This window comes from Zootoca vivipara, chromosome Z (genome assembly GCF_963506605.1).
Source record: "Zootoca vivipara chromosome Z, rZooViv1.1, whole genome shotgun sequence".
NCBI lineage: Eukaryota > Metazoa > Chordata > Lepidosauria > Squamata > Lacertidae > Zootoca > Zootoca vivipara.
In genome coordinates this window covers 18,025,087-18,046,812 of record NC_083294.1, presented here as the reverse complement: position 1 = coordinate 18,046,812, position 21,726 = coordinate 18,025,087, and the positions used below count along the sequence as shown (strand labels likewise).

The 21,726-nt window shown below is 45.5% G+C and overlaps 1 protein-coding gene across 1 annotated transcript in view; it reads right to left on the bottom strand.

Moving 5' to 3' along the window:
* The window catches only part of LOC118083602 (gamma-aminobutyric acid receptor subunit gamma-4), a 35,149-nt gene extending 13,919 nt beyond the window's left edge, over positions 1–21,230 (bottom strand). Inside the window, exons 1-4 of the mRNA XM_060270566.1 lie at positions 21,220–21,230; positions 11,078–11,229; positions 8,777–8,844; positions 318–538 (exon numbers count right to left, since the gene is read on the bottom strand). Of these exons, the coding sequence (XP_060126549.1) occupies positions 318–538; positions 8,777–8,844; positions 11,078–11,229; positions 21,220–21,230 (452 nt within the window). The remainder of the gene's footprint in view (positions 1–317; positions 539–8,776; positions 8,845–11,077; positions 11,230–21,219) is intronic.
* Between the last annotated feature and the right edge of the window lie 496 nt (positions 21,231–21,726).

Below are 21,726 nucleotides of genomic sequence, written 5' to 3'. Positions count from 1 at the left end.
CAAAGGGTGCGTCAGCAGCTACCTGAGGCCACCAAACCCACATCTAGTCCCTTTCATGTTCCATTTATTTCATTCTAAGGCTGGATGTCTCCTTCCCTCTGTGATCCAGTCTGAAAGCAAATGGAATTGGATCCATTCTGCATGAAGAGGCCAGTTGGATGGTCTCTTTGTAGGTGAAAGCCAGGGAGAGACAACCACAAAACCACTTGTGGTGTGACCCCTCCCCAATCCTTTCTGAATTTGCTTATTTTTTCTGCCCTTCTCTCCCCTGACTCTTTCATCCCTGTTGAATGACTGCCTGGGAGCCAGGGGTTTACCTGAGCGTATAGAGGACTTTCCCATCATTCCAGATCCGGAGCAGCTGGTTGGGGGTGGTGATCCAGTGGGAGTCAGCCCTCTTAGAGTTCCTGAAAAAGGTGTCTGGGATCCAAATCCGGCTCACCATATTGGTGTTGAGGGTGAGGGCTTTGAGGGTGCTGTTGAAGCGAAGGCGCCGGTCGTACCAAGTCTGGGCGAAGAATATGTCAATGGTGTATTCCTGTGAGAGGCACAAAAGAACATCCACAGCCTGCCTGAAACTGAGACCTGCAGCTCTTCATCCTGAAGGGTGACATTTGGTGGATATCATTCTTAGCATTTGTATTGCAGGGGGTTGGACTAGATGACTCTTGGGGGTCCTTTCCAACTCTACAATTCTATGATAAGTGGCTTTTCAGGACCAGACTCTCACAAAGTGATGCACATAAAGGAAGGATAAAAGGTTCCATTGGCTATACAATTACTTGCTCAGAATAACACCCTTAAGGAAAGGAAGCAATGAAGAGATGAGTTTCCAAGGTCCTTTGCACTGAAGGGGCCAAGGGCAAGCCATTCAGAAGAGGGCTCCATAACTGTTGGGCTCCTCTCAAGAAGACCCCATCTCTCCTACATATTAAACTATTGGTCTTACTGGTAGCAGGTCCTCTGAAGCACACATTAGTTGTAGTGTACAGGTAGGGTGACATGGTGGTCCTAAATCTGCATTATCCGGACTGAGAGATGTTCCAAAATACAGGGGAAAACCTATGCAGACAGCCTTGAAAGGTGCAGCAGCTCACTAGCAGTAGCAGCTCACTAGCAGTGTAAGCCAGCAGAGGGAGGGCAAGTCTGTCCCTGTGACATCAAAAAAGGGGGGCTGTAGAAGGGACAGGTTAGGGTTAGGCAAGAAGGAAGCCAGTCAAACCAGCTCCCACTCCTTCTGAAGTGCTAGAAGGTTTGAATAAGGCAACAAATTGGTGCCATCTATGCAGAGTTGTGGGGGGCAGGACCCCCCAATATTTTCAAGGAGGGCCCTAGTTCCCCCCCCCCATTCCACTGTTATTCTCAAAGGACATGCCAGCGGGAAGCATCTTCGCCCTGGCGTGTCCTGTGTGCTCTGGCAAGCTCCCCAAGGGCCGCACCAGTTGAAAGCATCTTCGTGCTGGCATGTCTTCTGCCAGGGATGCAGTGAAGGTAAGGCAGCTGGAGGTCAGGAGGTGGCAGGTGGCAGGCCAAGTTGGCCTGGCTGGGTTGGGGGGGGGGAGGAGAGGCACATGTGCAACATCATATACGCGCGATGAGCCCTTGCAATGTTGGGGGGGGCAACTCAGTGTGCCTGGGCAACTGTTTTGGACAAGATGCTTTTAAAAAGAGAAACCTAATGTTACAGTTTGAGAAGTTCACCACAGGAGCAAAACATATTGCCACCCTTGCACCACACACTGCCTCCCCCCCTGAAGCACCCATTACCTAGGTGGTGGGATGGCGGTATGAAGTGGCAGCAGCGTCAGCAGGTTCCGGGGAGATCTCATGAGATTTCTGCAAGATCTCACAAAATCCTGCCGGAAATTGGTGACCATGCCAGCACCACATCCCTGGAAATGAGGGTGGGGGGGAGCAGGTGACATGTGGCGGTACCCACTTGGGGGTTTCTGCTGCCTGAGGTACAGTAGTTGCTTCAGCTTGCCTCATGGGTAGGCCAGCCCTAGTACAAATAAACAGAGATAAAACTAGACCTGGACCGGAGTAGTTCTCCAACCAAGGCAAAACACCCCATTTTGGCTTCTGGGTCTCTTTTCAACCTTTTCCTGGCTTCTTTCTTCAACAGCAATGCAGCTGTCCCACATTGCTTTACTTCTTTTGTTCCGTTCCATTGACTGTCTTTGTAAACACCCTATTTTCTAGTTTGACATACAACATTTTCGCTCCCTTCCCCTGACAATCTTTCAATCAACCAAAAGGAGAGTACCATCCTCCTTAATTGCCAGGTTCCATCCTGGGCTGAGCACTTTGCTCTCCTTTGTAAAAGTAAAACCCTTTCTATCGAACTATTGACCCTCCTGTTCTTACCACCCTTGTGCAAACTTTTGACCTTCCTGTGAAGGAGAACCAAATGGCTGAAAGTCCTATTCTATCCCACTGTTCCTCACCTCCCATACCCCGAAGTGGTGCTCATGGGCATGGGGGGGGGGCAGGCTTTATCTTGGTGGAGGCAGAACTGAGTTCTTTGCAACACAATCGGTCAGTTAGTTACCAGTAAGTATTTTTATTCATTTACTTGATTGACCCATGGTAGTGCTGCAGATTTGCTGCCCTCTAGAGCAAATGAGGAAGATAAACCTTGCCTGGTTGGGTTGGGTTCCTTCTAGTGGGCTGGTGGGCAGTTGCTAAACAAATCCTCTCAGTCTCATGCTGGGATGGGTAAAAGGTCCTCATAGTTGCTAAATGTCACATGACAGTCTACCTCATGACAGAAGAATACATCTGTATGGAGGGACCAGAACCCAAGTGCTCCTGCCAAGAACCTTGAGGCTGGCACAGACTATACAGGATCAGAGATGAGGTGTCATTGCTGTTTCTGGCTCAGTCGCAAGGCACTTTTCCAAAAAGCAAATTTCTTGGTCATCTGAGGAACTGGAGGCTGATGCACAGGACTGCCCCACAAGGGCAGTTGGAGAGCAAGAGAATCGCCTTAGATTTTGCAAGGTAGGGGGCTTCTGGAAGTGCAGTCTAGAGCATATAGCTCAGGATTCCCTTCCCCTGCTATGAGCTCTGAGAGTTCAGTTCAAGGACATGCTGGGAATATTTCCTGCAGGTAGAGGACACACACAGAGAGAATGGAAGCAATGAAGCAACACAGCCCAGAACAAAGGCCACCTCCTTGCAACTTGTAAGCTTCACTGGGACACAAGTTAAAGACATAGGCAACATCCCAATAGTTTAGTGAATATTTCATGTGTTTTGTCATTTAATTCAACTGGATGCCCAAGCCTGTCCAGATGCACTCAAGAAATCTAAAACACATTACTAAACAAAACCCAGTCAAAACACACAGGCAGGATATGTTGCTGATTTGGTTCAGGGGCAGCTTCTTTTCTGCTCCCCTCCCCATAAACAATCAAAACTGTCCTCCCATGTATGTTCCACTCTCACTTTTATGGAAGGGGGCTCTGTGCAATAAATCAGAATTTAACCCCCTGGAAACATAGTGACTGGAGCAGCCTTTGTTTGGCTTTGATGTGGCTGCCCACACAGCTCTTGAATGCTGCTGAAGTACTGCGCTAGTACTTTCAGCTGGAAGTGGAATTAAAATGCAAATTCACACATAGATATAGTGCTATTTGCTCCATCAAACTCAGCACGGCCTGTCTCTATGGGTAAGATCTTATATGCTTCTGTGGGGCTTAAGTCCCATTCTGCTATGGTCCTGTTTCACTGTCCCTTTGATAAGCAGTTTCCTCTTTGCTCCTTCCCTTTAATGTACCTAGTTAGTTCCTGTTCCTTTCTAGCCATGTGATTCCTGGGCTGAAAGTTAATTAGTCAGTTTTGGCTTTCAGATAATTACTGGTTTCCTCACTCCAGCTAGAACAACTTCCTGTTATTTTATTTGCAATTGCTCTTGTTTCAAAGAAGAAACCAGCAATTAAATTCTCCTTTCTTGCTCCTAAGGATCAGGAACTGACCAAGGATTCCACCAGATGGCCTGCCAATTCAGCCTTCATCCTGATTTGCTTGAGCAAAGTTTATGTGGTAGTTAGACTATATCCAGTTTTATTGGCTATTCATTCTGATTTCATTACAGGTTGGTAATGATGAACAATCATCCTAAATTCATCCTGATTTGCTTGTGGTGGGTTTACACATATTCCTGTCAATGAGTTGTTCACCCCACGATTTCCCCATAATTTTCCAAACTGTAAAAAATGATTTTTTTAAAAGTAGATTTGTTGTGCTATGGTGACAAGAGTGCTTTAATCGACTGTAACATGCCAATCAAAAAAGTTATGGTGTGCCCTTGAATCCTTCCCTCAAAATACTGACAGACTGGCGAAACCATAATTATTGGTCACTCGGGAAGGTGAGAGAACCAGAAGCAACTAAATAGCTGCTCAAAAAGGAAACTTTCACTTAAAGGCACAGTAACCCTGCCAAGCCTCAGTGGAACTGCACCAGTACACACTGGCTAGGCTGGTATTATGACTGCATTCCTTAAGTGAGGAAAGTGCCTCTACAGATCAGGTGTAGAAAACAGCAACAGGAAGAGAAGCTCAGAACAATGTCATCGGAGTTCAGTGTCAAGAAATAGTGCCTGCACTAGACCAACTGGTTGGTGACATGGAAGCAAAACGACATTTTTCTGGTGGAGAATCGGAATTATTTTGGAGCCTGGCCTGGCTCAGATGAGATCCCCCCCCCCAAATGGCTCATCTGTTGCCCTCACTTGCCTCCCTTTTCTTCAGAAAGGTTGCAGGGCAAACATGTCAGCTGCTCTTCCTATTCTCTTTCTTTTACCTGATCAGACCCTGCTCCTGCCCCAGTAATGGCTGCTATATGGCTTGGAAGAAACATCTGCCACAGGCTCTCTGAGAAAGGCTGAACAATCAAACTATCCTAGGGCCCCTGCCCGCAACCTACTGGGGGAATTTGAGAAGAAGGGCTAGATATAAATTAAATAAACAGATTCACGAAATTAAAAGACGCCTGCTTCTTGGGAGAAAAGCAATGACAAACCTAGACAGCATCTTAAAAAGCAGAGACATCACCTTGCCGACAAAGGTCCGTATAGTTAAAGCTATGGTTTTCCCAGTAGTGATGTATGGAAGTGAGAGCTGGACCATAAAGAAGGCTGATCGCCGAAGAATTGATGCTTTTGAATTATGGTGCTGGAGGAGACTCTTGAGAGTCCCATGGACTGCTAGAAGATCAAACCTATCCATTCTTAAGGAAATCAGCCCTGAGTGCTCCCTGGAAGGACAGATCGTGAAGCTGAGGCTCCAATACTTTGGCCACCTCATGAGAAGAGAAGAATCCTTGGAAAAGACCCTGATGTTGGGAAAGATGGAGGGCACAAGGAGAAGGGGACGACAGAGGACAAGATGGTTGGACAGTGTTCTCGAAGCTACGAACATGAGTTTGACCAAACTGCGGGAGGCAGTGCAAGACAGGAGTGCCTGGCGTGCTATGGTCCATGGGTTCACGAAGAGTCGGACACGACTAAACAACAACAACACATAATGCAGAATTGCTCATCAACAGGCTTTTTCCACCAGTTCTAATGCACATTGCAGTTAAAGTGACCTTTAAGTAACCCAGGTGCAAAGAGTCAACAGGCATCAAGTCTTAGCCTTGGGGTCAAATGTGGCTTACCCTTGATGAACTTTCCTCTTTTGGCCTCTGTTCCTCAACCGCCCATTGGGGTGGGCCTGTAAGGGGACAGAGCGCCTTTCCAGGAAGGTCAGGGCACCCTCTACCGGCTCCTCCCCATGGACCTTTTTTACAACCCCCCCCCCCCCAGACCACATGCAGTGAGGCCAGGTACACTCCTGTAGCACCTCCTGTGGCAACACCACCTCCCAAGCAGGTGCAGCCTGACACTATTAGCAGAAGATCACAATGACCTAGATGCATATGCTCAGCTCATATGACTAAAAGTCCTCACCTAAGGGACCAGGAGAGAACTTGAGCATGACATCAGCCAAGTTCTGCTCAAGATAACACAACCTGTCTGTAGTTAAGAAGACAAGACTTTTGATAGGAAGAAGCTGGAGGCATAATTATGGGATTTGAGTGTCACCACCACTGCTGGGCCACCTGCTCACTGACCTTCCCCTATTCACAGTAGTTTAGCACACTTCCACTCAAAGTTGGGGAGGGCTGCAGCTGAGCTGGGGTTCTGCCCTCCAACAGGCAAGAAGTGTAGGAGATTTGCAGTCAAAATCTAACAATACATATTCTTGTAATTAGTAAGTCTAGGGGCTAATGACCACAGAACGAAAATTTCTAGGCAGGCAGACTCAGACAACAGGAATGCAATTGGTGGACAGAGAGGTCTATGGGATGTCATTCCCCCTGTTTCCAGTGGCAGGAAGAAATGAGAGATATAATCCCTTATCCTTTCTGTTGCATACTCTCTCTTTGTTTTTCTGTACCATGTCTTAAATGGAGATGGATAAATGTCTATGCTCTCACTGAGTGCAGATTCCATTTTAGAAGTCAGCTATGTATTTTGTAACCTACAAGTATTTTTACCTGCATTGCTTTTGTTGCTGTTGTTTGCTGGAAATGTGTGCAATACTTTAAGTAAGTAAACTCTATTTTTAACTTACTTTACAGTCTGTGATTTGATTTTTTAAAACACACACACACCAATCGTGGTAATTATAGAAGGGGAGTCAGCTTGCTAAATATAACGAGGTGTTTCAACCTTTCCTAAGCTTCTGCCGTAGTTTTCTGTCAAGCGGTGGTAATCTAAAGATCTGCCCCACTCAGCTTCTAAGTGCAAATGCTAAACCAAATATTCTAAATGTTTAAGTCTCTCACACATTATGGGGGGCTGGAAGGATAATTGTAATTAATATATTCTCTCCTACCTACCAAACCCATCCCACAAGAAGAAGATGGGCTGTAGTGTCCCTTCCCCTTCTCTGGTCTAGGGGTCATTAGAAAAGGATTGAATATAAAAGTGCCAGTATCATAATGCCATTATTGAAATCTATGGTGCAACCCCATTTATTATAGTGTGTGAAGTTCTGGTCACCTCACCTCCAAAAGGACTTGGAAAACATTCAGAAAAGGGCAAGCAAAATGGTCCAGTAAGATGATGGAATGACCCCCCCCCCGTGAGGGAAGATTGCAGCGTTTGGGGCTTTTTAGTTTAAAGAAAAGGCAATGAAAAGGTGGCGTGATTGTTTAAAAAATTATGCATGGTATAAAGAAAGTGTATACAGAAAAGTTTTTCTCCCTCTCTCCTGGAGCTCATGGACATCCTACGAAGCTGAGTGTTGGGATTCAGAACAGATAAAAGGAAGGACATTTTAGTTAAATTTTGGAACTTGTCCCCTCAAGTGGCAGTGATGGCCACCAACCTGGATGTCATTTAAAGACAACTGGTCAAATTTGTGGAGGAGAGGGCTATTGATGCCTACTAGGCATAATGACTATGTTCTGCTTCCATAGTCAGAGGAAGGAAAGCTTCTGCAAACCAGTTGCTGGAAACCACAGGAGGGCTCTTGTGCTTATCTAGGTATAGCATTACCCTCAGCAGCAGCAGCCAGCCGGAGCTTCTACTCTTCCTCCTCCTCGTGGTTATCAAATTTGTCATGAAAGAATTTAATATTTACATTTTTCTGCTGTCTTAAGAATAGAGTGCTGTCTTTGGTCCTGAAGCCTTACAGCACTTTACAGAATATAAAAAGAGCCTCTTAAAATTTGTTAGTTCAAAGGCAGAGTTTTTGCAGCCTTCGTTCCTTCCTGTGAGCAAGCTTTTCACAAATGAAAGCTGCTCCCCTAGCAGAGCGCCCTACCTCTCCTTTCTTAGTATGCATGGCAGCAGCTTCAGCAAAGAAGCTCGGCATTATAGCTTTAAAAAGGTTCTTATTATTTGCCGAGGAAATGCTGATGGCTTACTGAAAACACATGTTCAGTGGTTTAACAGGGAAAGGGTCTCTTCACCCCTTTGAATAAGCAATTGGCAATGAAAAAGGGATTAGCTCAGCCTGCTTCAGTGGAAGGCTGAGCAACGATAAGGCCAAGGGTGCAGGGGGAGGAATGGTTCTATGGGGCTGGAAGATTCGTAGTCTCAGCCGACCATGTAAGAAAGAGGACAGGGCATGGGCTTCAGAGGGACTTTGCAGCTAGTAATTCTGGCAGCACTAAGTCCCTAACATCTTGGCGGTGGGTGGGTTGGGGGTAGTCTCCGTGTGCATATTCTCTGGTGAGTATACAGGTGAGATAAGAAGATAACAACATAAGAATAGCCCTGCTGGATCAGGCCAGTGTCCCACCTAACCAAGCATCCTGTTATCACAGTGGCCCACTAGATGTCTCAGTGGGAAACCCTCAAGGAGGATTCAAGCACAAGAGCACCCTTCCCTTCTGTGGTTTCCAGAAACTAGGATTCTGAAGCATCACAGCCTCCAACCATGGAGGCACAGCATACCATTTTGGATAGGAGCCACTGATATTCTTCACCTCCTCCATTAATTTGGAGGAAATTCTGTTAAAGCCATGCAAGTTGGTTGCAATCATTGCCTCCTGTGGAAGCAAGTTCCATAGTTGAACAATGCACTGTATGTAGGATTTTATTTTTTTAATCTATCCTGAATCTTCTAACATTGAGCTCCACTGGATGCCCACAAGTCACTTTCTTTCCAGTGATGCTCCTTCTCTCCTTTCCCCTCCCCAACCCTCTTATACACATATCCCCCCACTCCAAATTTCTTCCAGTTTCCACTGTTCTCCCAAAGGGTTCAACACTCACCATGTGGATCACAGAGACAGGCCCAATGCTGTTTACGTAGATGTCCACATCAATGAAGGTGGGCTTGACTGTAAAAGAGACCACAAAAGAGAGGACAGGTCAGCCATGGGTATATGCCAAGGGCAGCCACAAGGATAGGTGAGCTCAGTGATTTATGTGTTCCCAAAAGTGCACCCAAAAGTGGCTCTGAAAACAATACAACAATGCAATCCAATAAAATGCAGTGAAAATGTGCAGACAGCAAACTTAACAGCAGTAATAGAAACACAATAATTAAAACTTTAAAAAAAACAAATGCCCAGGAACACAAATCAGTTTTCTGTGCCTACTTAAAAGTGAGCCATGAAGGGGCCTGGGGCATCTCTCAGGTTGGGAGGCTGTTCCATAATTTGGGTGCCACCCACAGTCAAAGAGTCCACACCTGCTATACCTGTGCCCAGAGCAAGGTTGGCCTAATAATAATAATAATAATAATAATAATAAATTTTTATTTATACCCCACCCTCCCCAGTCAAAACCGGGCTCAGGGTGGCTCACACCCATAAAATTACAATAAAACATAAAGAGCAATTAATTAAAAGACAGATTAAAATACAACATTAAAATTTAAAATGCAGCCTCATTTTAAGTAGTCTATAAATCCAAGCCATGAGGGAGGAAAACACAGGGCTCAGACTAAGTCCAACCCAAAGGCCAGGCGGAACAGCTCTGTCTTGCAACCACCTCAGATGGCAAAAGATCCCAAGGTGGTACTTTCATGGGCACCCCACCTGCCCCACCTGCTTCTGCTGCCACTGGAGAAGTAGCACTGGCACAAATTTCCTCCAACATCTCATAGTAGAGGCGATAGGGCAGGCAGTGCAACAGTGGCGTAGTGTGGGGGGTCTGAGGGGTCTGTCACCCCAGGCATAGTTGGAGGGATGCATCACGTGCCCTGCCCCATTGTGAGCTGTTGGTGTACTCAGCACTCTCCAGCTGGAGGGCACCATGAGAATGACATAACAAGTCATGGCGCCCTCCCTGTGAGGCCAGCAACACTCGTAAAAGCAGTGCTGTGTTCGCAGGGCCCAGGGTGCACACCTGATCACAGCACGTTTTTGTGAGTCTTGCAAAGTGACACTGGGCTTGTGGGGCACCATAAGTGCACCCTGCTTTGCAGCAGTGGGCAAGGCTCACTCTGGTAGCATGCCCTGCCCATGGCCCTGCCCCCTGGTGCACCCTCTGCATGCCCATGCATGCACCCACCCTGAGCACAAGCGGGAAGTTCTCTGCTGCTGAAGCGCAACACACTTCCTGTTTCATGCCACTCCTGGGTGAGGCTTTCCTTAAGAAGCTCTTACAAAACCTCACTGCTGAGCAGGAAAGGAGGAGATTAAGCAAAAACTTCTCTTTAAGGAAAAGCTCTTCTTGAATCTCCCCACCTTGCCGGTGGGGTGGCAAGCTTTGCAAGGACTGCTCCTTGAGGGGAAGCCCTTGCAGAGCCTAACAGCTGCCCATCATGAGGTCAACAGTGGGACAGTTTGCTGCTGGTGCCAAAACACCTCGGGCTGCCCCTGACCCAGAGCAAAGCACCCTTAAGAGAAGTTCTTGAGAAGGTTCCTTTGGAAGTGGGCAGTTCCTTGCAGCTTAAGCAGCCGAAGCCAGTGCCTCAAATTGAACCCAGAAACATTTAAGACCCCAATGCAGAATACAATCTGCTCTGCTGCTCTGCTGATCCCAGAGAACTCTCTAGTTTCTGGGCTCTCTTGGAAGGGCAGCCTAAGGAGCAAACTAATGCAACTTGTGGCTAACATTTTTTTTAAGTAGCCACAATAAAAAAAGAAGCAGAAGCAGCAGGTGTGGAGCTCTGATTCAGAAAGTGTTTTCGATCTGGATCAGGAGCATGTACTAGTTTTTCTGCTGAAAATTGTCCCCTATCTAGCAGTTGTGTAGGGAAAATTTTCCAGTAGAAAACTGGCCTGGGCCCCCTCTACGGCTGCTTTTCCTCAAACGTAAAAGTGGCCAGATTAAGCTGGCACCCAGTGTACACCCGCCTGCCCACCCAGACTGGCTGTAAGTAAGCAAGTGGTAGACTGAGACTGAGAATGCACCCCTTTTGCTCTCATCGCCCACCCTCTACCACTTTTGCCCTCTGCCTCTACACCCCAGTGCTGCTGGACTTGGGAACCTGGTGCTCAGTGTACAAAACATCAATGCCAGCAATCAGTCATGTTCCATGTACTCCCCCATTCTTTGCAACCTGCACCCCTCAGTCAAGGGTGCCTTCCAGCTGAGGTCTCCCTTGGGAGGAGGAAGACTTACTGCTGATATCAGGGCGCAGCTTGTTGTCATAGTTCTGGAGGAGGGAGTTGAGGATCTGTGTGGCATCTGTCTCCTGGGCTTTGGGGGTCAGGACCCAGGTTTTGTTGGTGTTGCTGAGGTAATCGTAGTCATATTCCTCTGTGCTCTCTGCCCTGCAAGGGAAACAGGAAATCCATGGAGGAGCAGGCAATGGGAAAAGCATATCTGAGACCCTGGAGAGTTGCTGGCAGTCAAAGGAGCTACTCAGGGGCAGATGGGTACAGCAGGGGACACTTCTGTGTGCTTTGTTGCCCCCCGCCCACCAACACCATCACAACATTTTGGAGAGGACTTATATAACACAACAGCCATACGTGAACCTCAATACAAGGTGATGTGCTATAGCACTGCAGCTTCTTCTCCTGCAGTACAAATCAATATAGGACTATCCTGGTACTTTACATAGCACAAGAGGAGAACTCCGTGCCCCAAGGAGCATACTGTACAATCAAAATTCAGCACAGGGGAAAGCAGGAGCAGTAAGGGTGAAAATGACCAGCAGGGGGTAAAGCAAGAAGCAGTGTGTAACTGCTACAGTTCCCCATGCTTAGTCTTAGTCTCAGGGTAAGGAATCATAGGGCTCATTTGAATAATTGCTGTTCAAGTCACTGAAGCAGAGTCTAACTTGTGGGGAAATAAATATACAAATTCCTGGGACCCATGTGTGTGGGGTAAATAACAAAAGAATCGGCTGGGTGCCTGGATTCAACATGTGGGGCTAAACTCACTTTCTAGTAAGAGAGAGCACCCAGTACCAGAGTTCAAACTCACAAAAGTTTAGCAGCAGTATAACGTGGGAAAATAGGTTGTTAGACCCCTTATCCTGTTTGGCAGCATAAAGAGCTCCCCTCTTTCTATCTCTTCTGCAATGAACAGACCACACACTGTTAAGTACATTTAAAATGCTTTGCTTAACAGTGCGTGGTCTTTTCATTGCAAGAGAGGTAGAAAGAGAGTAGCTTGTTCAAAAGGTCAGATTAATGCGTTTATCCAAACAGCAGCAAGAAGAACACAGGCAGAATACTTGGGGGGGGGGGAGTACAGAAAGATACTGGTAGTTTCAAACACATGGTCTAAGCTTGGAGTGAAGCTTAGACATGTCCTGCCTCATAGGATACATGGAGAAAAGGGTGGTAAGAGGAAGTGAATGCTCCACTTCCTCACCCATTAGAGAAAGCATTTGTGACCTAGCTGAGTCTAGGAATCCAACTCTATGGTTTTAACCCCTTATCGCACTAACTAGCACTCATGCATAGTTATGTTTGACTGCAGTATTCCCCACACATGACATGCTCATGCAGAGATAACTCCTGACAAAAGTGAACGCTTCAAAGAGCCAGGGCTGTAAAGAACTGCAGGCTTGAGTGGCAGGTGCTCTGCTACACTAAATCTGTACAGTTCTGGCTACCTCATCTCAAAAAGGAGATTGAAGAGCTGGAAAAGTTTCAGAAAAGGGCAACCAAAATGATCAATTAGATGGAGCAACTCCCCTATGTGAAAAGGTTGCAGCATTTGGGGCTTTTTAATTTAGAGAAAAGGCAAGTGAGAGGCAACGTGATAGAAGTTTATAAAATTATGCATGGCATGGAGAAAGTGGACAGAGAAAACTACCCCCCCCCCTCAGAAACACTAGAATTTGTGGGCGTCAAATGAAGCTGAATGTTGGAAGATTCAGGACAGATAACATGAAGTCTTTTTATGCAGCACAGTTAAACTATGGAACTCCCTTCCACAGGAGATAGTCATGGCCACCAACTTGGATGTTCTTAAAAGAGGATTAGACAAATTCATGGAGAAAGCTATCCATGGCTACTTGCCACAATAACTATGTTCTTCCTCTACAGGCAGTAATGCTTTTGAACGGCAGCTGCTGGAAACCACAGGAAGGGAGTGTGCTCTTTTGCTCAGGTCCTACTTGTGGGCTTCCATTTTGAGCATCTGCTTGGCCACTGCAAGAACAGGATGCTGGACTAGATGGCCTGATACATCAGGGCTCATCTTATGTTCTTATGCTCTTTTGAATCCCAGGCAGGAAAACTGAGAGATCATTTCAATTTGTGCCACTGGGTAACTTGGCCGCTGTGATGTGCCCCAGCACACACGCGCGCGCACACACACACACACACCATAATACAATAAGGCACTGGATTTAAAGACGTGTGCCTCCAGATGCCCCTTCCTCTGCCTGCTTATTGATTCAATTTTAGTGAGAAGTTTACAATCTCCCCTCCCAGCTTCCACTTCCCAGTAATAAGCAGGGGAAGCTCTTCCATCTCCCAGGTGTAATAAGTGATGGCAAGACTCCTGCAGGCACCAAGCAATTAGGGAGGTGCAGGGGACATGCCTTCTGCCTGTTAATGGAAATGTCACACGCAGCAAACATTTTGCAATCAAGAGCTGAGCAGGCTGGAGGAGATGTTGTGTCAAGACACAGCAATTCAATCTGGCAACTTGTGAAAGGTACAGCCCAGCTCTTGTCTTGCTCAGACAGAATCAAGAGGAAAAGGTATTCATGCCTGACATACTGTAAAACCTGCTTGTCAAAACAGGCACCTCTCTTGACCAGGCAATTCACGGAAAGGCAGCTCAGGTGGGAGAGACGCACTATCATCCTGCATGTGTGTGTGTGTGTGTGAGAGAGAGAGAGAGAGAGAGAGCGTGCGCACATGCGTGCGTGCACACACGCACACACACACACACACACACATTTTATGGTGGGTGTGCATGATGGGCTGTGAGGGGCAGGCAAGCTATGGGACAGCTTTGCTTCCTGGCCAGGGATGTGTCAGCCATATTAATTATCAGATTCAGAAGAGAAAGATGGGTTTTGACATTCCCTCCTTGGGTGATGCTTGACATTATCCCAAAATCAAGCCATGTCAGCAGAGGCCAAGCACACTTGGTTAAAGAAAGAGCACCCAGAGCTCAGCTACTGTAGACAGCTCAGAACGGGGCAACAAAAACGCACCAGATTGGCAGATTCAGAGATTAGTCTCCAGTTCTGAATGGTGCTGCTTTTCTGGGACAGACACTTCTGAGGAGCTGTGTAAGCTCATCAACTCTGATTGGCAGTCCATGTGGGAAATGGTTAGGCCAAAATAAAATTTTATGTGTTGATATGCAAAGGCACATGGGGCTCCCCTGTATATTCGTAGAGAGGGCGCTCTGTGAGGTCACATCCCCTGCTTATCTTCACAGGGAAAGGTAACCAAAAGAAGAAGAATCCTTATAGTCAACCATATACAGTATTTTGTAATGTTCAAGTAGATTCTGCCTGTCTTGTTTCTTACTGCTGCTTACTGCTCAATCAAATCTGAAGCTTTATGTAAGTAAACAAAAAAATTATTCTTGCACTACAGACTTCTCTGTGTTTATTTTGTCTAGATGGGTAAAAAAGGGAAGATACAATCTGCCAAAGCATCCTGGATAATTACTAATAAGGTTAAGCAACCCTTTGTCTCAGGAGTTTCCACATTTTATAATGCAAAGAAATGGCAATTTTAAACTCTGCTTACTAGATATTAAGCTCACACAAGTAAGAGGAGGGATAAATAAGAACATCCCACCCTACACTCCAAATCCATCCAACATCCCAAAGGCTTACTTTTGTTCAGCCACCCATAATTTGTGGTTGCCACCAGTCTCTTTCCCCCTGGTAGGTACAGAGAACAGGGTCACCTTTCATTTGCAAGGGGTGTCAAGACAAGGTGGGAAGGCTGCCAGCAAGGCTGCGCAGCTCTGCCCCTTCCCCCAATTGCTTGGGGTAGGCTTGGGAGTCGCGGGCAGGCAGCGTGCCGAATGTCACCCCCCTCAGTGATGACACCTGGGGTGGGCTGCCCGCACCACCTCCCTTCATCTGCCCCTGTATGCGGGAAGGCATACAGTAGAGTTGGGATTGGAAAGGGGGTATTAGCTTGGGGAAATGGTGGCAGAGGACAAGGTGACCTGATAGTTGATTGATAAAACTGTGAGGAGTGGAGGAGATTCTCTCAAAGCAGTAATCACTTGAGGACCTCTGATGAAACTTGTTGCCAGTAAGAAGAACCAATACAGTGGTACCTCGGTTTACAAACACAATTGGTTCTGGAAGTTTGTACTTAACCTGAAGCATACTTAACCTGAAGTGAACTTTCCCATTGAAAGTAATGGAAAGTGGATTAATCTGTTCCAGATGGTCCATGGAGTACTTAACCTGAAGCGTACTTAACCTGAAGCGAACTTTCCCATTGAAAGTAATGGAAAGTGGATTAATCTGTTCCAGACGGGTCCGCGGAGTACTCAACCTGAAGCGTACTTAACCCGAGGTATGCGTGTAATTGGTTCCGGAAGTCCGTACTTAGCCTGAAGCGTACTTAACCTGAAGCGAACTTTCCCATTGAAAGTAATGGAAAGTGGATTAATCCGTTCCAGACATGTCCGTGGAGTACTTAAACTGAAAATACTCAAATCAAGGCGTACTTAAATGGAGGTATGACTGTAAGATGCCCGTAATGGGAAACCCACCAGTAGGACCCAAGTACAACAGTGACTTTCCCCTCCTGTAGCTTCTAGCAGCTGGTAATCTGAAACATCTATAGCCTCCGACTGTGGAGGCAGAGTAGAGCCATTGTGACAGAAGCTTTTGAGGTTTAGACACAAGTTTGTGGGATAAGATTTGTTAGTTTTAAGGTGTTACAAGACTCTTCCTTGCTACTAGAGCAACAAATCTTGGCCTCTACCCTTGAAATGGTTGTCAGCAGAGAGCAGATGGAAGGAAAACATATTCATAATTCACAGACACGGTCCATTGCTGAGATATTGGGATGGCCTGTCATACAGATGATTTTAAAACTGAGAGGTGAACATCCTAACTTCAATTATCAGGGCAGCCACCAAACCCCCCCCCCCCATGTAGCAGAACAGCCTGCTACTGAACACCAATTGTGGCAGAATACCTTGGCTGACTCAGAAGGGTTATGCTTATATTCCCGTGCAAGGGCCCCTCCAACTTTGGGGCCTGCTCGCACATATGGAATTCTGAGAGGGTATCGTTTTGGGCACCACTCACAAAATTGCTTTTGCAGGGCAAGGAAAAAGAAGAATATAAAAGTTGGATAGGATCCTCTTTCATTGGCCTGATTTTGACATGGGGTTTCCCCCAAACCACCACCCCCATGTGACAGCTGATTCTGAAGCCATCTCTAGCCTGCCATAGTTTGGTTGCTCCTTGGTATGTTTGCAAAGGAAGAGGACCATAGTTTATTGACATGCTTTGCATGAAGGAGGTCACAATTCCATGGATCTCACAGCCTGCAGCCTGTCAGACCAAAGAGTGTTTGGCTGGATGGACAAGAGTTACCATATTTCAAAAAGTAAAATTCCTGACACCTGCAAAATTGACAGACCCCAAAACTGTTGAGCATTTTTTGGGAACAAACCCAAATTATTGAGCTCCGCTTCCCCCCCATTGTAATTTTAAGGTTTTGGAACTATTTCCACTGCTTTTCCCATGTTGCCATACATCTGGGTTTCCCCTGACGTTTTGCTGCTTTGGCAAATTTTCCCCCTGATGCCCATTTTTACACCCCAAACCCAGGACACGTCAAGAATTTTCCTGACGTGTGGGAAGCCTAGGATGGACTGAAGGCAGCTCCATCTGTTCATGAGAGGGATCAATCACTGGCCTCCTGCCGGCATTCTGGCATAAGAGGGATGTAGGAGAAGGGCATTATTTGTGACAAGGAGGCTTGGCAGCAAGGAAGTGATCAAAGGTCTCAGTTTACCATCTTCACTCTCCTCTCAAAGTGCCCTCTAACAGCATGTAGTAATTTGCATGGATAAACTGTTTCCTCACTTAAAACCTGCTGTGGATTTCCCATCACATTTTCAAAGAAGTCCTGTGAGAGGGTGGTTGATCTGCTGATAGCATTGTTGCCAACACAACAATATACACCTCAGCTCCAGTTTCAAATGATTTTCTAAGCAAGGACTGGGTCTCCCCTTCCTCCTGGTAGAATATCCATCATAGTCACGCTGTCTTCTAAATAGTGTATGCACTGAAATTTGGGGGAGGATTTCTTCAAACTAGTCAATTAATCACCTGACATAACTAACAAATTAATTATCCCAGACCGTTTCTGTGTTGGATTTGAAATCCATATATATATATATATATATATATATATATATATATATATATATATGAAATTGTTTTATATGTGTTTTCATTGCTAAATTGCTTCAAGGTGTTTCATAGGAAGTGATCTGTAAAAGAAATTAATTAATTAATCATCTGATGATCTGATGTAAACTAAAGGCTTAAGATACCTTTCAGTCCAAGTTGAAAGCTCAGCTTTTGGTTTAGTTTCAAAATCAAAACCAGGTGTTGGTGTTGTTTTAAGGTAAAAAAGGAATAGGAGGAGGAGTGTGACAGCTGAGGGCTCCAGGGACTGGCAGTGGGCTCTGTGCAGGGGTGGGGGGGTGGGGGTTAGGACCTGGCCCTTGGCAAATGCCTCCCCTTGACTTGGGGGTTGCGGCTGCACAAACCTACTAAAAGGGAGCACTAATGGGTCTATTCAGGATTTAGAGACAACTGCCAAAAAAATGGCAGCAGATATCCAGGATGTAGATTGAGCTGGGCCTCATCAGAGGGCTCTGTCCCAGAACCTGTTAGAACATCATCCAGAGGAGAGTTTTTCTACACCTGTCTGTCCCCCATCACTGGATAACTGCACCTGGGACCAACCTTTCAAAAATATGGTTCAGAAGCTTTACTTACAGAACTTTAACTCAAAACATAACACTAAAAGTTACATTCAGTTAGATGCATGATTTCTTATACTGTTCCCATCATAAGGCGTAATGTCTTACATCACAAATATCTTTCATGCTGAGTTAAAAATCAAAGCTCTGACTCTTCTCCATTCCAGCCTCCATTATCCTGAGGCTGTTTACTGGAAACAGAATCAACACATCCGTTCTCTTCTGTAGCTTGATAAACAAAAGAGCACCCCCATCTAAGATGCATGTCTACAGATTAGCACATGCGTAGACCTGTAACACAATTCTTTTTCATGAGAGTTAAACATCTTGTGACTGGGCCACAAAGATACAGTCCCACTTAATGATTAACCAGTTAGGCTCTCTTCAGCTTCAATGGAAAAATACAGTCATGTTTCACAGTATAATGCAGGCACATTATATATTTATTTTCCGTTCCAATATATATTAAACAGTTAACAGGAGTTGGCCATGTTTAGCTTAGAAAATAAGAGATTGGTATGAGATATGATTGCCATCTTCAAAAATCCAAAGGGCTGCCACATGGAAGATAGAGCAAGCTTGTTTTCCCCTGCTCTGGAGGGTACCAGCTGAACCAATGACTTACAAGAAAGGAGATTCTGACTAAACACCAGGAAGAGATTTCTAACAGTAAGAGCTGTTAAGATAGTACAACAAACTCCCTTGAAAGGCAGTGGGCTCTTCTTCCTTGAAGGTTTCTACACAGAGATTGGATGGCCATTTGGACTCCTGGATGTTTTAGTTGAGATTCCTGCATTGCAGGGGGTTGGGCTAGATAATGCTCTGGATCCCTTCCAACGCTACAATTCTATGAGTCTATAGGTTCAGGCATACTAAGTGGCAAATGAAGTGAAAGACAACCCCCTTGCAATGAGTCCTGTATGTTCCAGAACTGAACTGCAACATGATGAATGTGTCCACTTTGGGCAGAAAAGGTTTCAGTGTATTGTTTCAGAAAACCCTCAATGGCAAAGAGTATGGTTCAAATGCCTTCTGGAAGAGGAGTGTTCCCTCCACCCCACAACAGAGTGCAGCTGCAGAGAGAAAGATATAGTGTGGAAGTGGCAAGATGTAGCAGACACTGTGGAATATCTCCAAAATAGACTACCAACTAAGGGAACTACATACACATCTTTTGAACTTTCACACCCAACTTGTTACACATACATGTTTTTGGCAGCATTGTCCATAGCTACAGATTCAAAGAGAATAGGCACAAGCTGGACTCCAGAACAGAAAAAACGAATTCTGCTTAGTTACGCTTCTGGGGGAGAATGCTACAGAATTATGGGCTTAAAGACAGGAAATGTCAGCTCAAGACATGCAGTTTATTTTGATGAGCACAGCAAAGCTGACAAAAGAGAAACTGTTGTAAATTTCTCTGAGCAACCAGAGGATGAAACACTTCCCACAACTAATATAACAGTCCAGATCTGCAGTCTGCTGTAACAGCACCCTTGTACAGGAGGTGAACAGGAAGAAGACACAGTGGACTAGACTACCAGCAGTAGCAGCAGAGGTGATGAGGAACAGTCTGATGGAGGAGATGCCTGAATTTGAAGAAAGTGATAAGGAAACTGAGGCAATTCCAGAACCAGAGGTCAGACACTCAGCCAGATCAAGCAGAGGTGTTCTGCCACTAAGACTGTCCTACATTGTGAGGTTGGTGCAACCCTTAGAACCTTTTCACCAGGGAAGAGATAGAAGGGATACTAGACACTGAAGCTTGCCTCTGGAGGGATCCTGCACAGGAAAAAATAGATGCACTGCACCAGAACAAAATCTGGTCTCTCACCAAGCTTCCTCCTCAGAAGAAGGGGATTGGAAGTAAGTGGGTGATCAAGGTAAAGCAGGGTGCAGACAATTCAGTGCTATAAAGTGAGGTTGGTAACCTGTGGCTCCTCTCAGAAATACGAAGAAGACTATGATGGAACATTTGTTCCTGTTGTAAAATACACTACCATTAGAATGCTTTTAAGATAGTAGCTTCTAAGGAAATGGAAGTGAGACACATAGACATTAAAGCAGCATTTTTGCACGGCAAAATCTCAGACGACGAGATTTACATGAAGTAACCCAAAGTTTTTATCTAACCAAATGAAGCACATATAGTGTGTAAACTTCAGAAGGGGATCTATGGCCTCAAGCAAGCTTCTAGAGCATGGAATAAAAAGTTACATAGCATGCTCATACAACTAGAGTACAGTACAAACAAGGCTACACAGAAAAATATTTGTACACTAAATGCATAAATGGACTATTTTGGACATTATGGACATTATGTTTTGGCATTTGCCGATGATCTTTTTATTGCAACTGAAAATGACCAGGACTACACACAAGTTGTAAAGCATATAAGCAAGGATGTAGAGGTTAAAAAATTAGGAAGAAGCTCACTACTATTTAGGTTTTCAAATAGAGAAGAAGATTAATAATTTATTCTAAGTCAAAAGCAGAATGTCACTGACCTGCTTGACAATCTGGAGGTGCAAGAAGCACACCCAGTTGCAACACCTATGAACACTGACTTTTTAAAGAGCCAAGAACACGCAAGACAATTGAAGTAAAATTTAAGCTGGTTCCTATGAACCCAGAGAAATGGATCCTGACCCGGGGAGAGCCCAAGGATCCAGGCAAACAGACGAATTTAAGCGTCTCCTGCCCACCAAATAACAGAGACCAAACCAGGACGTACGAAGCAAGGCACTTTTATTTCGCTGTTGCAACAGGGTCCTTCCTCTCACGCAGGAGAACAAGGAAGGGCCCCAAACAAAGATGTCTTGCCCTTAAAAAGAAATTTGAAATTGGTTTCAGCCCACCCCCCAGAAGCATCATCCATATGTCACAGAAGGGGTGTAGCCCAAGACCGCTCTCCCTAGATTCATCATAGGTACATCATGAACGGGGAGGTCTGGTGGCAGTAATCTGAGCAGTCTGGACCCTGCCCCCTGCCCCCAAAACCTAATCAACAAAATTGAGAGATATTTACATTTCCCTGTTTCCCAGCCAAGTTAATCACACCCTTTTGTCTGGCACTCAGGTATCAGGATGCCAGGGTTATCACTTTAATTCCTGAGACAATGAGAAGGTTCCCCCCTCCCTTCTTCTTCCTTGCAGAGGAACACCTGGTCAGAGAGAGAGAGTCAAAATGGTGTCAGAAAGGCCTGTCTTCCTGTGCTGCTTCAGACATGTGCCTGTACTGTACATTCATGTACATGTTTTATGAACAATTATTATATATATATAGATATGACCTCAAAATTCTTATAACAATATTGTCTGACAAGAATCACTACAGGTCAGCAAAAGGAAAACTTTTGTACCTGACCACCATCACTAGGCCAAATATTGGCAACACAGTGGGAATTCTGAGCAGAAAACTAGGAGCACCCACTGAACTATAAACTTAAGTTGCCAGCTGACAGTCACCCTGAACTCCTGGGTTAAATGGACATTGACTAGGCTGGGGATACTAAAGAGTTTAAATCCACAGGTGTTTATTTTTTCTTATGTTTGCAAAGGCTCCCATTTCTTCGGGCAGTTGTAAACAGAATGGTGTAGGTTTGTCTTCCACGGTCTGAACATGCAGCTGCCTGCTACAGAGGTGTGCAGAGAGTTAGCCTGGCTCGATTAACTGACCAAAGACTTTAGGTTAGTGCAGGAGAAGACCTTTTGACTGACAGAGGACAACCAGAGTTGTCTGAAGCTGTCATGGAGTGAGAATTTTCACTCAAGAACCAAGCATATTGGGGAAATTTATCACCTTGTGCGTGAGGCAATTGAAGATGTACTTGTAGAACTGGCTTATTGCCAGACAAAATAAATAACCG